At 60.1% G+C, this 16,337-nt stretch overlaps 1 protein-coding gene across 6 annotated transcripts in view; it reads right to left on the bottom strand.

Moving 5' to 3' along the window:
- Nucleotides 1-8,325, bottom strand: part of CCDC187 (coiled-coil domain containing 187) — a 45,610-nt gene extending 37,285 nt beyond the window's left edge. For 5 of the 6 annotated variants that reach the window (XM_018056089.1, XM_018056088.1, XM_018056087.1 and 2 more), the window contains exons 1-3: nt 7,824-8,325; nt 6,956-7,048; nt 3,843-3,938 (exon numbers count right to left, since the gene is read on the bottom strand). In XM_018056089.1, the coding sequence (XP_017911578.1) occupies nt 3,843-3,938; nt 6,956-7,048; nt 7,824-8,166 (532 nt within the window). In that variant the 5' untranslated portion in view covers nt 8,167-8,325. The remainder of the gene's footprint in view (nt 1-3,842; nt 3,939-6,955; nt 7,049-7,823) is intronic. The other variant, XM_018056090.1, reaches the window with a different exon arrangement.

Here is a 16,337-nt window from a genome sequence, read left to right on the forward strand (position 1 = left end):
CCCTTGTACGGAAGGCAGATTCTCTCCTGTCTGAGCCACCAGGGAAGCCGTACTATCCTTAAACTCGATGCTGATCACAGGAGGTGTTCCTGGTGCTCCCCTTTACAGCACTCTTTTGCAGACCACCTCTTGGAGGTCTCTTTTTGCCTTACAGGAAGGAGGTCACAGTACTACACGTGAAAGACGAAGGACCCAGCTACTGGACTACCTGACACCAGCCTGTGACTGTTTCTGAAACAACGCAAGAGGAACAAGAAGAGCACAGGATCCTCCGTCTCTGCTCTGTAGCACCGACCCCTGACGGTGAGCCCTCCTCTATGCGATCCCCAGGTTCCTCCTGGAAGTGGGGCACAGTTCTCGAGGCACAGACCTGCTGTGTTCTCCGCCTCCTCCCACTGAGGATTAAAGCCACCCTTTCCTCCAAACAAACTGGCTCTGTCTGTTTTTATTTGGCTTTGTTGGGCAGAGAAAGCTCAAGATTTTGGTGGCAGCAAAGCCACCCAGGGCGGCAGGATGAGGGGTCCAGACAGTGTGTGGAGACAAACAGCCACCACATCCCAGACATAAACACTTTCTTTAATAAATGCCATCACATCATAAACATCATTTATCACGGATTTACTTCGTAATCCCAAATCACCCTCACCAATTGCCATTAGCAGCCCCACCATCATAACAAACCCAACCACAAGGGCCCTGGCAGAGGCAGAGGCAGGAAGCAGTGGCTGACCTTGGGCACTCACGCACACGCTTACACACACACACACACACACACACACACACACACACACACACACACACGGCAGGGAGCCTGCCCAGGCAGCACCCCAGGAAAACGAAACTACCCGGACCAAGATTTGTCCTGGGGGCATTTCTGCCCAAAGACGGGGCCTCACAGCAGAGATCACCCGCCTAGCACACCCTGCTCCCTAGACTCGGCGCCCTCCCCAGGCCCAGACTGAGACTTGGGCCACTGGCCTGAGGACAGAGTTCCATGAAAGGGAAGGGCGACTCAGAGCCACGCCCCCAGAGGCCACGCCTTCCAGAGGCCAAGCCCCAGGAAGGAGCGAGGCCGTGACCACGCCCCCTGCAAAGCCACGCCCCTGGAAGAGTCCTCCAGACACGCCCCCCCCTCTGCGACCACGCCCTCTGCCCCAGGCTCCTGGGGTAGCCCAGGAGAGCGCGGTGTCTGGGAGTCCCAGGAAAGTGAAAGTGTTAGTCTCTCAGCCCTGTCTGACTCTCAGCGACCCCATGGACTAACCCTAGCCCGCCAGGCTCCTCTGTCCATGGGATGCTCCAGGCCAGAATACTGGAGTGGGAAGTCATTCCCTTCTCCAAGGGATCTTCCCGACCAGGAATCGGGACCACCTGCATTGGCAGGTGGGTTCTTTACCAACATCACCACCTGGGAAGCCCCTGTCTAACCAGTGAAAAAGTGAAAGTCACTCACTTGTGTCCGGCTCCTTGTGACCCCATGGACTGTCCATGGAATTCTCCAGGCCAGAATACTGGAGTGGGTAACCTATCTCTTTCCAGGGGATCTTCCCGACCCAGGGATCGAACCCAGGTCTCCTGCATTGCAGGCAGATTCTTTACCAGCTGAGCCACAGTGGTGCCTCCATTCTCCAGCTACAGGCCTTGAGCAAGTGACTACTTCCTTGTACCTCAATTTCCCCATCTGTACGCATCTCTCCACAAGGATGAAAAAGTGAAGCAGTCACCCCCACTGCAGGAGTTTCCCAGAAAGGTCAGGCTTCTGCTGACCAGGGCTGAGTCCGGAACTGCCCACCTGCCTGCCATGTTTGACCTATGAGGGGGACCTTGGGGGGTGGGCTCCCCAGCGAGGGTCCTGCATCCTGAATCCCAAAGCTGCGGCACTGCACAGAAAAGGCCACACTTGCTGGGTGGGGCCCTGAGCAGGGACCACGCTGGGTGAGGAGGGGCCCTCAGGCCCCTCTGAGCACCCCCACCTGCAGGCCCCGACATCACTGGCTTCCCCATTAGCCGGCCAGAGGGGTCCAGGTCAATAAATGGGCCCTGGTGGGCACGTTTTTCCTTCCGCAGAGCAGTTTAATGGCAATTAATTTTTTTACGAGAGGATTTTTAATCTGTGGAAATGGATGAAGTCCCCAAGTGCCCTGTCAAAGTTCCAGGGCCAACCTAATCTATGATAAAAAATGCAAAGTGAGGAGCTATAATCTGAAATTAAATATCGGGCTTCATTTTCCCTCAGCCCAGATGGATGAATATTTTATAACTATTGTGATTTAATTTTTTGTTAACTACAGCAAATTTCTAATTCATCCAATTCCCAAGTCCTGTGGCTCTGACCTCTGAACCCAAACTCATCTCTTCTTAGCCCAGCTGTGACTTCGTCACTGACAGAGACTAATGGTCAGCTCCGTCAGGGTGACGCGGCGGCTACGGTGATGAATGCCGCCCGTGGCACGCCCTTTTGACCCAGTGTCAGGCAGAAGGCAGGTCATTTTTCAAAGGAGCCATTAAAGTAAAACAAACCCCACGTTCTAGGAGCAGGGGAAACATGCGGAAAATTGTTATACTTTGTGCCTGTTCAGTGGCCTGTCTCCAGGCATCCCTCACTCTTTCCAGTGGAGGTTTGGCCAACGTGCCCCCACATTGCTCTGGGCCCACCTCCATTGAGGCACAGAGGAGAACAGTCACTCAGTCCGCTGGAACTGTGGGTTTGCCCAAGGGCAGAGGAGGCAGGCATCTGAAGATGTGGGCAGACCTCACTGTGGCACTCCCCTCCAGGACTGCGATATCGTGCCCGGGGGAAACTGAGGCACAGAGATGCTGAAAAACAGCTCCAACACCAGTGTTGCTTACTTCGAGCAAGATCTGGGTCCCCACAGAGCAGACCTCAGCCCCCGAGGGCTCTCCCCACCTGGGGGAGGCTCTCAATTGGTGTCCCCAAGTCTGTGGTGTGGTGGTCCCAGAGCCCAGGCCCTGAGGGTGGGCCCTCAGAAGGCCTCCAGGAGGGGTCCAAGTGTGCACAGCTGGGCTCTCTCAGGCGGGGAGCACAGGGCTGGAGCCAACCCTGTTTGGCCTGTGTGACCCCGGGCAGGCTGGTGAACCTCTCTGAGCCTCAGTTTCCTCATCTACAAAATGGGAGCGAGCCCGTCTGCCTCCGAGGGCAGGTACACGAGCCGCTGTTGCCTGCATGCTTGGCACACACAGGCAGAGGGAGCCCAGCCCTGAGCGTGTCACCCCATTCCACCCAGGCTGTTCTGAAGGAAGGCCCACTCTGCTCCGCAGCCCACATCCAGCTCATTCACCCCACAATCTCCACGAACCGGCCAGGCTGGGCACCTGGGTCTTCGCTGGACACAACCTCATGACCCACCCTCGGGGAGACACCTGAGTTAGGAATTTCTCTGCGACCAAGCGGCCCAGCACCACCATGACTCCTGCACAGAACTCTCAGGCAGCTGACGCATCCTCCCCGAGGGGCTGTGGAAAGTGGGCACTGCCTGGCCTTTCCTCCTACCAGGCACGCCAGGGGAAGCCGGCCTCCTGGGCTCCCTGCTTGGTGTCTACATTCCAAGCCAGGTGACAGGGAGACTCATCCCTCAGTCACGCTTCCCGCCGTTGACGGCCACAAAACGGCCACGGCTTGTCCGGCAACGCCGAGTCACGAGAAAGCAAGCACGTCCATCAACCAGCACCTCGCCTGCCCCCCGCTTTGTGCCCACCTTTCCAAGGCGCAGCCAGGCAGCACCTGCCATCTGGGTTCCAGAAACAAGCCACGTGCCTGCCTCCTGAGCCTGGACCTTAACGTCCTGTCCCCAAGCCCTGCCGGGCCCCGGCTGGGTCAACCCTACCTGTGTCTTTGGCAGCTCTCCTAGGGGCAGGCGGCCTGGGGGCCTTCTCTGTTTTGCAAGAACTACTTTTCATCCTTTTGGTTTTTTCCTGTGCAACTGCACCGAGAGGAGAAGAGGGAAGCAAGGGAGAGAAGGATGAGTAGCAACACCGCACACAGGTCAGCCTGCTCTCCAGCCCCTGACTGTCCCTGCAGGCCGCCCCCTGCCCCACCGGGGAAATCCCCTGCAGAGCTGGGCTCGCCTCGCCCTCCCTCACAGTCCTGACTGTGCACCAATCCCCAGAACCCCTGAGCACAGCCCCCGGTGCGAGCTGGCCCACAGCACTTATGTTTGTTGAGTGAATAAATGACTGGATAGGCCCACTAGCAAAGCAGTGGCAAGCAGCTAGCCAGATGGGACATCAGCTCATCAGGGAGAGGCTGTTGTTGTTCAATCGCTCAGTCGTGTCTGCCTCTTTGCGACCCCATGGACTGCAGCACTCCAGGCCTCTCTGTCCTCCACTATCCCCTGGAGTGTGCTCAAATTCATGTCCATTGAGTCAGTGATGCTGTCTAACCACCTCAGTCTCTGTTGCCTCCTTCTCCTCCTGCCCTCAGCATCAGGGTGTTTTCCAGTGAGTCAGCTCTTTATATTAGGTGGCCAAAATATTGGAGCTTCTGCTTCAGCATCAGTCCTTCCAGTGAATATTCAAGGTTGATTTCCCTTAGGATTGATTGGTTTGATCTCACAGTCCAGGAGACTCTTGAGAGTCTTTTCCAGCAACATAATTCAAAAGCATCAATTCTTCGGCACTCAGCCTTCTTTAAGCGCCAACTCTCACATCTGTACATGACTATTGGAAAAACCATAGCTTTGACTATACGGACCTTTGTTGGAAAAGTGATGTCTCTGCTCTTTAATATGCTGTCAAGGAACAAGTGTCTTTTAATTTCATGACTGTAGTCACCATGTGCAGTGATTTTAGAGCCCAAGAAAATAAAGTCAGCCACTGTTTCCACTGTTTCCCCATCTATTTGCCATGAAGTGATGGGATCGGAAGCCATGATCTTAGTTTCCTGAATGTTCAGGGAAAGCAGTGTGTGCCAGACCCAGAGGGGCCTTGGCACTGCGGGGCTGCCCCAACTGGGTGGGCGGGGACAGGAGAACCAAGTTCCGCAGCAGGCATGCGGGCCAGCTGCCCAAAGGCCAGTGTTCAGCCTGGCCCCTCTCTGTTTGACCTCATTCATCTCTGTCCCCTGCTGCGTGGGGGCAGCATCTGGGAAACACCAAACGGCCACCTAGCTGGTGAGCCGTGAGAGCCGGGCCCGGCCCAGCGTGTCCCCAGGAGGCCCGGGGAGCATGCGAAGAAAGGAATCAGGCCCCAGGGACTCCCAGGTCTCTGCAGAGCAGCAGGGTCCTGGCCTTGGCCTGTCCCTCCGGCCTCGGCAGGAGCAGCCTCAAGCCCCAGGTTCACACGAAAGGACAAACCCTGTAGGATTTCACTCATATGAAGTCCCTAGGGGGGTCAAACCCCTGGAAACAAAGTAACTTTGTACATAAACATAGTAAAAATGGTAAACTGTGCGTGTGCGCGTGTAGTTGTGTCCGACTCTTAAGACTCCATGGACTGTGGCCCGCCAGGCTTCTCTGTCCATGGGATTTCCCAGGCAAGAGTACTGCAGTGTGTTGCCATTTCCTACTCCAGGGGGATCTTCCCAATCTAGTGATCAAATCTGCATCTCTAAACTTTATGTGTATTTTGCCACAATTAAAAAAAAAAAAAAAGACCAGGCCCTGACCCATGCCCTGCTTCCGGAGGATTCTAAAACGAGGAAGGGCTGGTGACCGATGCCACTGGGCACTGAGCTCCTGGAGAGACCATGACCGGGTCATGATTGTAGCCGAGAGGCCCCAGCAGCCTCCATGTGGGGGATGGGGACAGTGGCCTGTGGGACGAGCCAAGGCCATTGAGGTCCTCTGTCCCCAAGGGGAGAGACCAGGGAGTTCAAGTGAGCCACCGCCCTTCCGGGGAGCCGCCAGGGTCCACGATCAGGCCACAGCTGGGCCAGAGAGAGGCTCTGCCTCTTGGCTTCACACGGCCGGCGCCCCTCCCTCTACCTGGGGCTGCACTTGGCTCGCATCTCTGGCTGGGTAGACCAGAAGCGGGGGTGTGGCTGCCAGCCAGAGGATGTTGACTCAAGTGTCGACCAACCCTCATCCCACCCTACCCACCACAGCACCGCCAGGATAGGTGACGGACCCCCGAGGGCCTGACTCTTGAAAACCCTGCCCAGAGACCCCCGAAGCCTCGGGCTTCCATGGCAGCCTGACCTCAGCTCCTGAGCCCTCTCCCCACCCCTTCCTGGGGTCTCCAGAATCCTGCTGGACTATAGAGGTGGCCCCTCCACCCGGTGCCCACCCCACAAACTGAGCAAGCAGTCAGTGCCCAGACCTGCCGAGGTCTCCCTGCCAGAGCCTTCCAACTGTCCTACGGCGGCAATGCCCAGGTTCCTTAGCCCTGGGAGCGGCTCCAGTGCCCCCCCAACTCAGAGTCACCCCTCCTGCCTGCTGAGTGGGCCAGAGTCTGCTGGGCCCTGGGTCCCTGGACCCTTCCTCCCCATCTGGAAGCCTGCCAGCCCAGTGTCAGCCCTCCAGCTTCTCCCAGGCTGGGCAAGGTCACCTGTGGGGCAGGTCGGCAATGCCTTCTGCCTGCAGAACGGGCCAGCAAGCCCAGGAGCTGATAGGAGCTGAACGGCCTCAAGCCCAGACTGTGGCTGGCCTGTGGCCATGCTGTGCAGAGCAGCTCAGCCAGCGGATGTCCTTGCCCGGGGCCCCTGTGCTTTGAGCCCCAGCCTGCCCTGCAGAGACCATCTGGATTCCTTCCCTGGTGACTGGAAAGCGGGCTCCAGAGAATGGCGGGCTGAGAGCAAATCCCTGCTTGGCCCCTTCACAGCTGGGGTCCTCTCTGACCCTCAGTATCCTCCTCGGTGAGTGGGGAGGTAACAGAGGCAATCCCACAGAGGGAGAGAGGGGCTGCCTGGAGATTGCTGGCTCCACAACCATGCTGCCCACACCTGGTCTGAGTGTCCAGGGGAGTTGAGGGTGCTGGGATGGCTGGCCATAGGGCCACTCACCTGAGACTTGGTGCTGGGAGATCCTGGAGGCCTCACGCCCATGGCCAGGGGTTGCCTTCTCTTCAACTCCACTTTTAGTTCCACTCAGGATGCCTGAAGTGAAAGTAAAAGTGAGTCACTCATTCACATCTGACTCTTTGCGACCCCGTGGACTGTAGAGTCCACGTCCAAGGCCTTGGCTTCCCTGGTGGCTTAGCTGGTAAAGAATCCGCCTGCAATGCGAAAGACGTGGGTTCAATCCCTGGGTTGAAAAGATCCCCTGGAGGAGGGCATGGCAACCCACTCCAGTACTGTTGCCTGGAGAATTCCTATGGACAGAGGAGCCTGGAGGGCTGCAGCCTATGGGGTCACAAAGAGTCAGACACGACTGAGCGACTAAGCACGGCACAGACAGGATGCCTGAGCCTGGTGCAGCAGGAGAAGGGGCATCGTGAGGACCGGGAGCCCGTGAGGAAACGTCCGAGGAAAGGTCCTCCTTCGGCCGCCGCTCAAAAGCCCCTGCTTTGAGGGCACAGTCTCCCCTCGGGGGCCTTCTGCAGGCCTTCCTCCCGTCCACGCCCCTCGCACACCCTCCAGCCTCCCCATACCTGCCCTTGCACCCACCCTCCCCGTTGTTTCCACCAGGTGGTCTCCATGTCCTGGATCAGTCAATGGTTCCTCGTGCTTAAACCCAGCCCGCACGCAGCCCCGGGAGGGCTCTATCTCCACTCAGCTTCCCAGGCTCTGAGACCCTCCAGGGCTGTGGGGCGCACCGCCCCAGCCTCCCAGGGGGCCACCAGCCCAGGCGGGGCCTGGCCTGTGGCGGCCCAATCTCATCGTTTCTCCCCCTCCCTGCCTGTCCCTCTCTGGGGAGAGCTGCCCCACTGACCTGGGTAGGCCGGGGCTGGTAGGGGGTTTGAAGGCTTTCGGGCCTTCCTCCGGGGTGCTGGTGTGAAAGCTTTGTAGAGGTGTGAGGCGCTGGAGGGTGTCGAGGTGCCCAGCGAGGCGCAGCTTGCCTGCCGCTGGGCTTGGGCCCGGATCTTGTCCCTCAGCTGCTCCAGCCGGGGGTTGCTCTCTCTCGGCTGCCGCGGTGGCCTTGGCACCTGGGGGGCCCTCTCGGTCCAAGTCCTGTGGGGAGGGGTGCACGACTCATGGCCCCCCGAGGAGCCAGAGAGGCGGCCCGACGACACGGAGCTGTCCCCATCCTTGGCCTCCTCGTCGGTCAACCACATGGGGATGCTGCAGGCCTGCCTCTGGCGGTCAGGCTCCTCAGTGTAGTCGGACCAGGCCGCGGGGGGAGATCCCTGCAGGGCGCCTGCCTGCCGGCGGGGCTCGGGCCACCTCACAGCCGCCGTGGCGTCATCTTCGGCCGCCAGTGGGCAGAGCCTGTCTTCCCTTGGGGGAGAGAGGCAGACAGAACCTGTCAGGCGCAGACACGTGGAGGTGCTGAGCAACACGTCTCCATGTCCCCCGCCCCACACACTGTCTCCAGGACTCCGTTCTCCTGTCTCAGACTGAGAAAGGGATGAAAGGTGGAAGTGAACTCGCTCAGTCGTGTCCAACTCCCTGCGACCCCATGGACTGTAGACGGAAAATCCGTCGATGGGATTTTCCAGGCAATAGTACTGGAGTGGGTTGCCATTCCCAACCCTGGGATCGAACCCAGGTTTCCCGCACTGTGGGCAGACACTTTACCATGTAAGCCACCAGGGGTTAGGTCCCTGGAGAAAGGGATGAGGGGCCAATAAAACGCAGCCCCCTCGGTGGGCGGCAGTGCAGCGATGCTCTGACTCGGATCCCAACCACACCCCTTTCAGGCGGGCACCACCGTCAGCCCAATTTACAGACTCAGGGAGACGGCACACAGAAGCACCCTGGCCCTTGACCCCGCTCCCCACACCACCTCGGCTGCCCTCCAAGAAGGCGTGGCCACCTCCCTGACAGCACCTCAACACCTGCGAGCTGACATGCTCACCTAAGTCGGCACAAACACGGCCCGGACTTGGCACTGGCCCTCCGGAACGCCCAACCCCCTGGGGCCCCGAGGGAGACGGGGCGCTGCCTCTGGCTCTCTTTGAGGTGGGGCAGGATCATGTTCCCACGGCAAGCGGGCAGCATCACCATGACCGGGCCAACATGGCAGCAGGGCTGGGAGCGAAGGTGGAGCCGGTGAGCCTCCGTCACCGCCTGCCCTGGGCCCAGATGGTGCCTTCACGGGGCAGCCCCGGGCCCACAGCCTCATGCTCGGCCACCTGGCGCCCTCCCCAGCTCAAGGTGAGCTGGCCGCTGCCTGGCTCCCGGTGCTGGCCTGTCCTGGTCCCCTGGCCCATGCTGGAAATTCTCAGGACAGTCATGGAAACAGGGTGGGCACAGTGGGCTGCCAGGCCCTGGACTGGCAAAAGCCTGGAGTGGGAGGGCTTCCCACTGCACTGACCCTCAGTGGAGGGTGAGAATTCCGGGTGACCTCATGGCAGCATACTAACCCCGTGTCACGCAGGGATAGCGAGCCGGGCCTACAGCTCTTGCTGGGCCCCCAGGCAGCACGCCCACCCCAGTCCTTCTAGGGCTCCGGGGCCAGCGGCTGCCGTACGTGGTAAGTTGGCCTGGGCTGGGGTCAGGCTCGGCCTGGGCCAGAGTGGGGACGATGTGAGGGGCTAGGGCCGGGGGTGGGCAAGGGCAGGCCTGGGCTCAGCCGTGTGCTGGTATTGGGCTCAAGGGTCAGCTCAGGGTTGGGGTCAGCATGAGGGTCTGGGCACAGGAAAGGAGCCAGCCCAGGGCACGTTGCCAGCAGCTGGACGAGGGGCTGAGAGCTCTGGTCCTGATATTTCGGCTTCTGCGAACTGGTCCAGGGAAGCGGGCCTGGCATCCCGCTCTCTGGCACAGGCTCAGCACATCCCTTTGACCACAGAAATGGTCTCTGCGGAGGCTTGAGTATCCCCACCTGGCCACCTCCAGCGGGCTTCCCGTCACCTGCTTGATGAGCCCAGCGGGGCAGCGCAGTGGGGAGGACGTGGGCTCTGCAGTCCACTGGCCCTGGGCTCGGCATGGTCCCCCAGGAGGAGAGCTGGTTCATTCCAGCTCCGCCCCAGCCAGCAGGGTAACCTTGGGCGACCAGGGACCCCACCCCTGCCCTGGGTATTGTGAGCTCTGTTGAGTTCACCCCTGCAGAAGAGCCCTGCAGAGTGGCCAGCACTCACCAGCGGTCCGTCTGGGAATGGCTGAGGGGCTACAATATTTATCAGCGTTAGCAATAGCCCTGAAGGCACTTCTTCTAGAATGGTCCCTGAGAAAGTTGGGGGTTCTGCATCAAAAGACCCCCAGACTCCCTAATTCCAGGCAGGCATGGAGAATGGTGAGCGTCCTAGAGGTTCTCTCTAAGGGACCCCCCCTGGGGAGCCAGGGACGCTTGGCGGCACCGCCCTCTGGGCAGGACGCAGGGCGGGGCTCTGGTCACCGGGACACAGCCCCAGCTCGCGCTGCCAGTCGGCACGGGAGTGGCCTGGGACGGACCCTGCCTGGTGTCCCGCTCTGCCCCGACTCAACCTCCCCTGCCGTTGGCACCGGGTTGGGGCAGGTACAGAGCTGCCCGGACCCCAGATCCAGCCTCCGGCCCTGGGGTCCTCAAGCACACTGGTGGCCCAGAAAGACAGCATCTCTCTATAGTCAGGTTCCCTAGCCGGCAGCCCCATGGGGTCAGCTCTGCCCTGTGCCCCTGGCCTGGAGTCCCACCCTGCCCAGGCTGGCCCGCTCCACTGGGGACATCGCCTGGTGAAGCTGAAATAGATTCAGGATGTTTGCAAGTGGCTGGGGCCCCGGGACACTGACCCGGGTCTGCACAGGACAGCAGGCCCTTCCAGGAGGGCTGCAGGCCGTGGTGTGTCTTGGCACGGTGCCCGACACGCAGGAGGGGCGGAAGGTCTTAGGACGTGGCTGCAAGTTCGGGTGGTTGGGGGACACCATCAGGAATGACCACGGTGTCCCCCATACAGCCCCTGGAGCCTGGACAGCTGAGAGGACCCCCCAGACAGCTCCCTCCTCATTTCCAAAGAGCCCCCTCCCCCTGGCAAATCCCCCTGCGACCTTGGTGAGAATGAAAGCCCTTCCCGGCCTCCCTTCGCTCTGGCCGCAGGATCACACACCCGAGCAGAGGCCTGGCCCCAGGCCTCTGAACGACTTCCCTCCGCCAGGCCCTCAGGCTTCCCCATCAGTCGGGGTCCTTGGGGCGGCGGGCGTCCTCCCAGCATCCTCCGGACTCTGAGGGGAAGTGGCAACACGAGAAGTTTCTCCTAACAGATGAGCCTGGTGACTCTTTGTTCCCAGCAGGGACTAAGCTGCCGCCATTGGTCAGCGGAGACCGACTTCTCCAGGAAGAAGCTGGGCCATAAACACGGCGGGGCAGTCACTTCAAACCCTCCGTGTGCATGCTACATGCGTGTGCGCTCAGTCGCGTCCGACTCTGTGAGACCCCACGGGCTGTAGCCCGCCAGATTCCTCCGTCCCTGGGATTCTCCAGGCAGGAACACTGGAGTGGGTTGCCATTTCCTTCCCCAGGGGAATCTTCTCCACCCAGGGAGCGAACTTCCTGCACCTCCTGCTTCGCAGGCAGTCTTTACTTCTCGAGCCACCGGGGCTGCTGGCGATAAAAGCACAATGCTGGACATGAATGCGGGGCGCACTTGGAATCAAACCCAGTGGCCTCTGTCGCCCTATGAGCTTTGACAAGCCCCGAGCGGGTTCCCTCTCCTCCTGCCCACCCAGCTGTGGAGCCCCTTCCAGATACAGCCGCTCACCCGGGAAGTCAGGCCACTCCCTGCCCAGGGCCCCCTGCTCTTGCCACCCCTGCACACCACACTGTCCGTTCCCACGGGGGCGGCCCCCGGGCTCTGCGCTGGGCTGCAGCTGGATGGCCACCAGCGGCAGTGTCGGGTCCCCCTGGGGTCACATTGTGTGTGGCTCCAAGAAGGCTGCTGGGCAAAGGTGGTGGTGGGGGGCAGACAGCTCCCCTCCCCCCGGCAGGCGTGCCTGCAGCATCTCAGCTGAGCCCCTCCAGTGGGTGTGGGGCCCACAGCCCGGCCTCCTGAACACTCTCCGCCTCCTGTCGGCCTGATGCACTCTCTCAGAGGAAGATCCCCTCCCCTCACTGGGAGCTGGAGGGGGGCCCCTGGGCCAGGGACAACTACAGGGTGGGTGGCCTGAATGCAGATGTAGATGGCTGCGGGAGCCCCTAGCCCAGACGTGCCCTGTGTGGAGGCATGGGCGTCCCATTTCAGCTGTCCCACTGAGGGTCCCTTGAGGGGAGCCCCGCTCTGGTGGCTCAGACAAGCCGGGCAGGAGTCTCTACGGCCTGCTGCTCACCTGGAGCTGGGAGAGACAGCACCTATGGGTCCCCAGGGCCACGCTGAGTCTGATCAGAGCTGGGTGGGCTCACGAAGGACGGGGTTCTTGGCTGGGAGGTGCTGGTGCAAAGAGCAAGCCCATTGTCCCCGGGTCCCCTTGCCTGGCTCCTGGGGGGTGCTGTGGTGGGGCCCTGACTCCAGGCTCGCCAGGTACCCTCTGGTGACCTCGGATAGGGCGTTCAGTTTGCTCATCAGGAAAGAGGCACAACAGCAACTTCATTCGCTGGGAGTCGCATGAGTGTCAGAAGACACCTGGCACTCAGTGCCCGCCCCAGGCCTGGCACCCACTGAGAAATGAGAGCTGGACGCCTCTGTCTGCACTTGGGCCAGCCCAGGCCCCTTGCCGTGCCCGACCCCTGCAGCCAGGCCAGAAAGCGGTGCCCCGCCCTAGCAGCTGGTTTCGTCCCTCACTGCCACCAGGGGCTGTCCCTGGCCAGGGTCATTGCCCCTGCAGCCCGCTGTAGTGTGAGAAGCGGCCCCACCGGCTGGCAGAGGGTGGGCAGGTGCTGTCTCCTGGAAGCCGGCCTGGCTCTGCTCCAAACAGCTGCACTGCTTACTGTCCCCGCCGTGTCCCCAGGACTGCCGGCCCGAGCAAGCCCAGCAGGCTGCGGCCCGCGGCCCGCCACGCCCGCGGCCCCCGGGGCCCCAGGCAGAGGAGGTGCAGCAGCAGCAGCAGAGGACCCGGCCCTGCACGTCGCCACGGCCCCCGACACGGCCTGCCGGCCCAGCCCTGCGGACGAGGCCCTGAGAGGCTCCACAGAAGCAGGCTGGGGGGCTGAGGGCCAAGGGGCCAAGAGGCTGCAGGGGGCCGGCCCGAGGCTGAGCCCGGCCCCGGGCCCAGCGGGAAGTGACCTGCAGATAGCCTGCCCTGAGGCTCAGAGACACTCGTGTCCCCTCGGACAAACGCCATACCCACGGACGGACACACAGCACACACACAGCCACACACCACACACCAGACACCAAGAGGAGGATCCATTCCAGGCGGGGCTGCCATGGTGACCCCAAGGCTGTGAGGGGCTTTGAGGGCGGTGAGTGTGGTGTGGTTGGGACCTCCCCTCCCCCACCCCTGGTCTCTAGGCCTGGAGGCGTGAGCTGGTGTCCTAGGTCGGAAGGGAGGGCACCCGTCCACCTCCAGGGCCCTCGCTCCCAGAGCTCTGCGTGGGGGGTGGGGGCTCTGGGAGAGGAAGACGGGTGGCTGGATGGGCCGCAGCCGCGGAGGCGGGGCTCGGGCAGTTCCGGGCCGTGGGGAGGCTGTCCTGCAGGCCTGCTGCCTCTGCCCAGGCGGGGCGCTGGCCCAGGTGAGGCCCCTGGCGCCTGGCACAGGTCCCAGGCTCTGCGCTGGAGGAGGAGTCCCAGTATCAGACGGACGCCAGCGGGTTTCTCTGGCAACATCAGGGCGGCTTCCCTCCCAGCCTGGCGCCCGCCCTCTCCGAGGGCCCGGAGGCCAGGGAGCCCTGGTCCCGCGCGCTCCGCTTGCCGCCCGCCGCCTCCGGGCCCACGGCCGCTGCCCGGTGCGCCCCCAGCCTTCCAGCAGGTGAGTCCTTGGGGGGCTCTTCCTGAGCCCCGCCCGGCCCCCAGGCCCTTCCCCTGGGCTGGGCCCAGTGCAGACCAGCCTCCCTCCTCTGCCTGCCGCCCAGAGGGGTCTGCGTGTGCGGCCCCGCGAGGCCGGAGCCAGGGCCGGCATGTCGTGTGCACAGCCTCCCTCTGGCATCGCTGGTTGCTCCTAGTCTGGGAGGGAGGTGGTCTCAGGGCAGGCTCTGGGCTGTGTGGCTTGTTGGGCAAGGTGAAAACGCCAGCTCACCTGGGGGCACACTGGGCCTGTGCGGGTCGTGTTGTGGCCACGTAGGGTGTGTTGTGTGTCTGTGTATGCTTGTGTGGTGTGTCTATGTATGTATAGTGTGTTGTCTGTGTGTTATGTTGCTTGTGTGTGTCTGTGTCCCTTGTGTGTGTTTGGTGTGTGTGTGTGTGGTTGTGTCCATGTGTGGTGTATGGTGTGTGCTGTGTATCTGTGTGGAGGTGTGTGTATTGTCTGTCTGTGTGTGATGTGTCTGTGTGTGAGGTATACGTGTTGTGTGTCCATGTGTGTGTTGTGTGTTGTGTGTTTTGTGTGTAAGTGTGTGTGTGTTGTGTGTGGTGTGGTGTGTGTCTGTGTGAGGTGTTGTGTGTTGTCTGTGTGTGAAGATGTGTGTGTGTCTGTGTGAAGTGTGTGGTGTTGTCTGTGTGTGGTGTGTGTCTGTGTGAGGTGTGTTGTGTTGTCTGTGTGTGAGGTGTGTGTTGTGTGTCTGTATGTGAGGTGTGTGTGTGTTGTGTGTCCATGTTTGTGGTGTGTGGTGTGTGTCTGTGTGAGGTGTGTGTGTTGTCTGTGTGTGAGGTGTGTGTGTTTGTGTGTCCATGTATGTGGTGTGTGGTGTGTCTGTGTGGAGGTGTGTGTGGCGTGTGCTGTGTGTCTGTGTGTGTTGTCTGTGAGGTGTGTATAGTGTGTGTCTGTGTGAGATGTTTGTAGTGTTTGCTGTGTGTCTGTGTGTGTGTTGTCTGTATGTGAAGTGTGTGTGTTGTGTCTGTTGTGTGAGGTATGTGTATTGTGTGTGTGGTATGTGGTGTGTGTCTGTGTGAGTTGTGTGTGGTGTGTGCTGGTGTGTCTGTGTGTGTTGTTCTGTGTGTGAGGTGTGTGTCGTGTGTCTGTGTGTGAGGTGTGTGGCGTGTTGTGTGTCCATGTTGTGTGCTGTGTGTCTGTGTGTGTTGTCTGTATATGAAGTGTGTGTTGTGTGCCTGTGGTGTGTAGTCTGTGTGAGATGTGTGTGGTGTGTGCTGTGTGTCTGTTGTGTGTTGTCTGTATGTGACGTGTGTGTGTTGTGTGTCCATGTGTGTGCTTGTGTGTCTTGTGTGTGAGGTATGTGTATTGTGTGTGGTGTGTGCTGTGTGTCTGTGTGTGTTGTCTGTGTGTGAGGTGTGTGTGTGTCTGTGTGTGGTGTGTGTCTGTGTGAGGTGTGTGTGGTGTGTTAGTGTGCTGTGTGTGTTGTCTGTAGTGTGAGGTGTGTGTGTTGTGTGTCCATGTGTGTGTGGCTGTTGTGTCTGTGTGTATGTCTGTATGTGAGGTGTGTGTGTGTGTGTGCTATGGTGTGGTGTGGTGTCTGTGTTGTGTGTGTGTGGCGTGTGCTGTGTGTCTGCGTGTGTTGTCTGTGTGTGAGGTGTGTGTGTTGTGTGTCTATGGTGTGTGTGTGTCTGTGTGTGGTGTGTGTCTGTGTGAGGTGTGTGTGGTGTGTGTGTGTGTCTGCGTGTGTTGTCTGTGTGTGAGGTGTGTGTATTGTGTGTCCATGTGTGTGCTGTGTGTCTGTGTGTGAGGTATATGTATTGTGTGTAGTGTGTGCTGTGTGTCTGTGTGTGTTGTCTGTATATGAAGTGTGTGTGTTGTGTGTCTGTGGTGTGTGTCTGTTGTTGAGGTGTGTGTGGTGTGTTGTGTGGTGTCTGCGTGTGTTGTCTGTGTGTGAGGTGTGTGTGTTGTGTGTCTGTGGTGTGTGTCTGTGTGAGGTGTGTGTGGTGTGTGCTGTGTGTCTGCGTGTGTTGTCTGTGTGTGAGGTGTGTGTGTTGTGTGTCCATGTGTGTGCTGTGTGTCTGTGTGTGAGGTATGTGTATTGTGTGTGGTGTGTGCTGTGTGTCTGTGTGTGTTGTCTGTGTGTGAGGTGTGTGTGTGTCTGTGTCTGGTGTGTGTCTGTGTGAGGTGTGTGTGGTGTGTGTGTGTCTGCGTGTGTTGTCTGTGTGTGGGTGTGTGTGTTGTGTGTCTATGTGTGTGTGGTGTCTGTGTGTGGTGTGTGTCTGTGTGTGGTGTGTGGCGTGTGCTGTGTGTCTGCGTGTGTTGTCTGTGTGTGAGGTGTGTGTGTTGTGTGTCTATGGTGTGTGTGTGTCTGTGTGTGGTGTGTGTCTGTGTGTGGTGTGTGGCGTGTGCTGTGTGTCTGCGTGTGCCGTCTGTGTGAGGTGTGTGTGTTGTGTGTCTATGGTGTGTGTGT

Source organism: Capra hircus, chromosome 11 (genome assembly GCF_001704415.2).
Source record: "Capra hircus breed San Clemente chromosome 11, ASM170441v1, whole genome shotgun sequence".
Lineage (NCBI taxonomy): Eukaryota > Metazoa > Chordata > Mammalia > Artiodactyla > Bovidae > Capra > Capra hircus.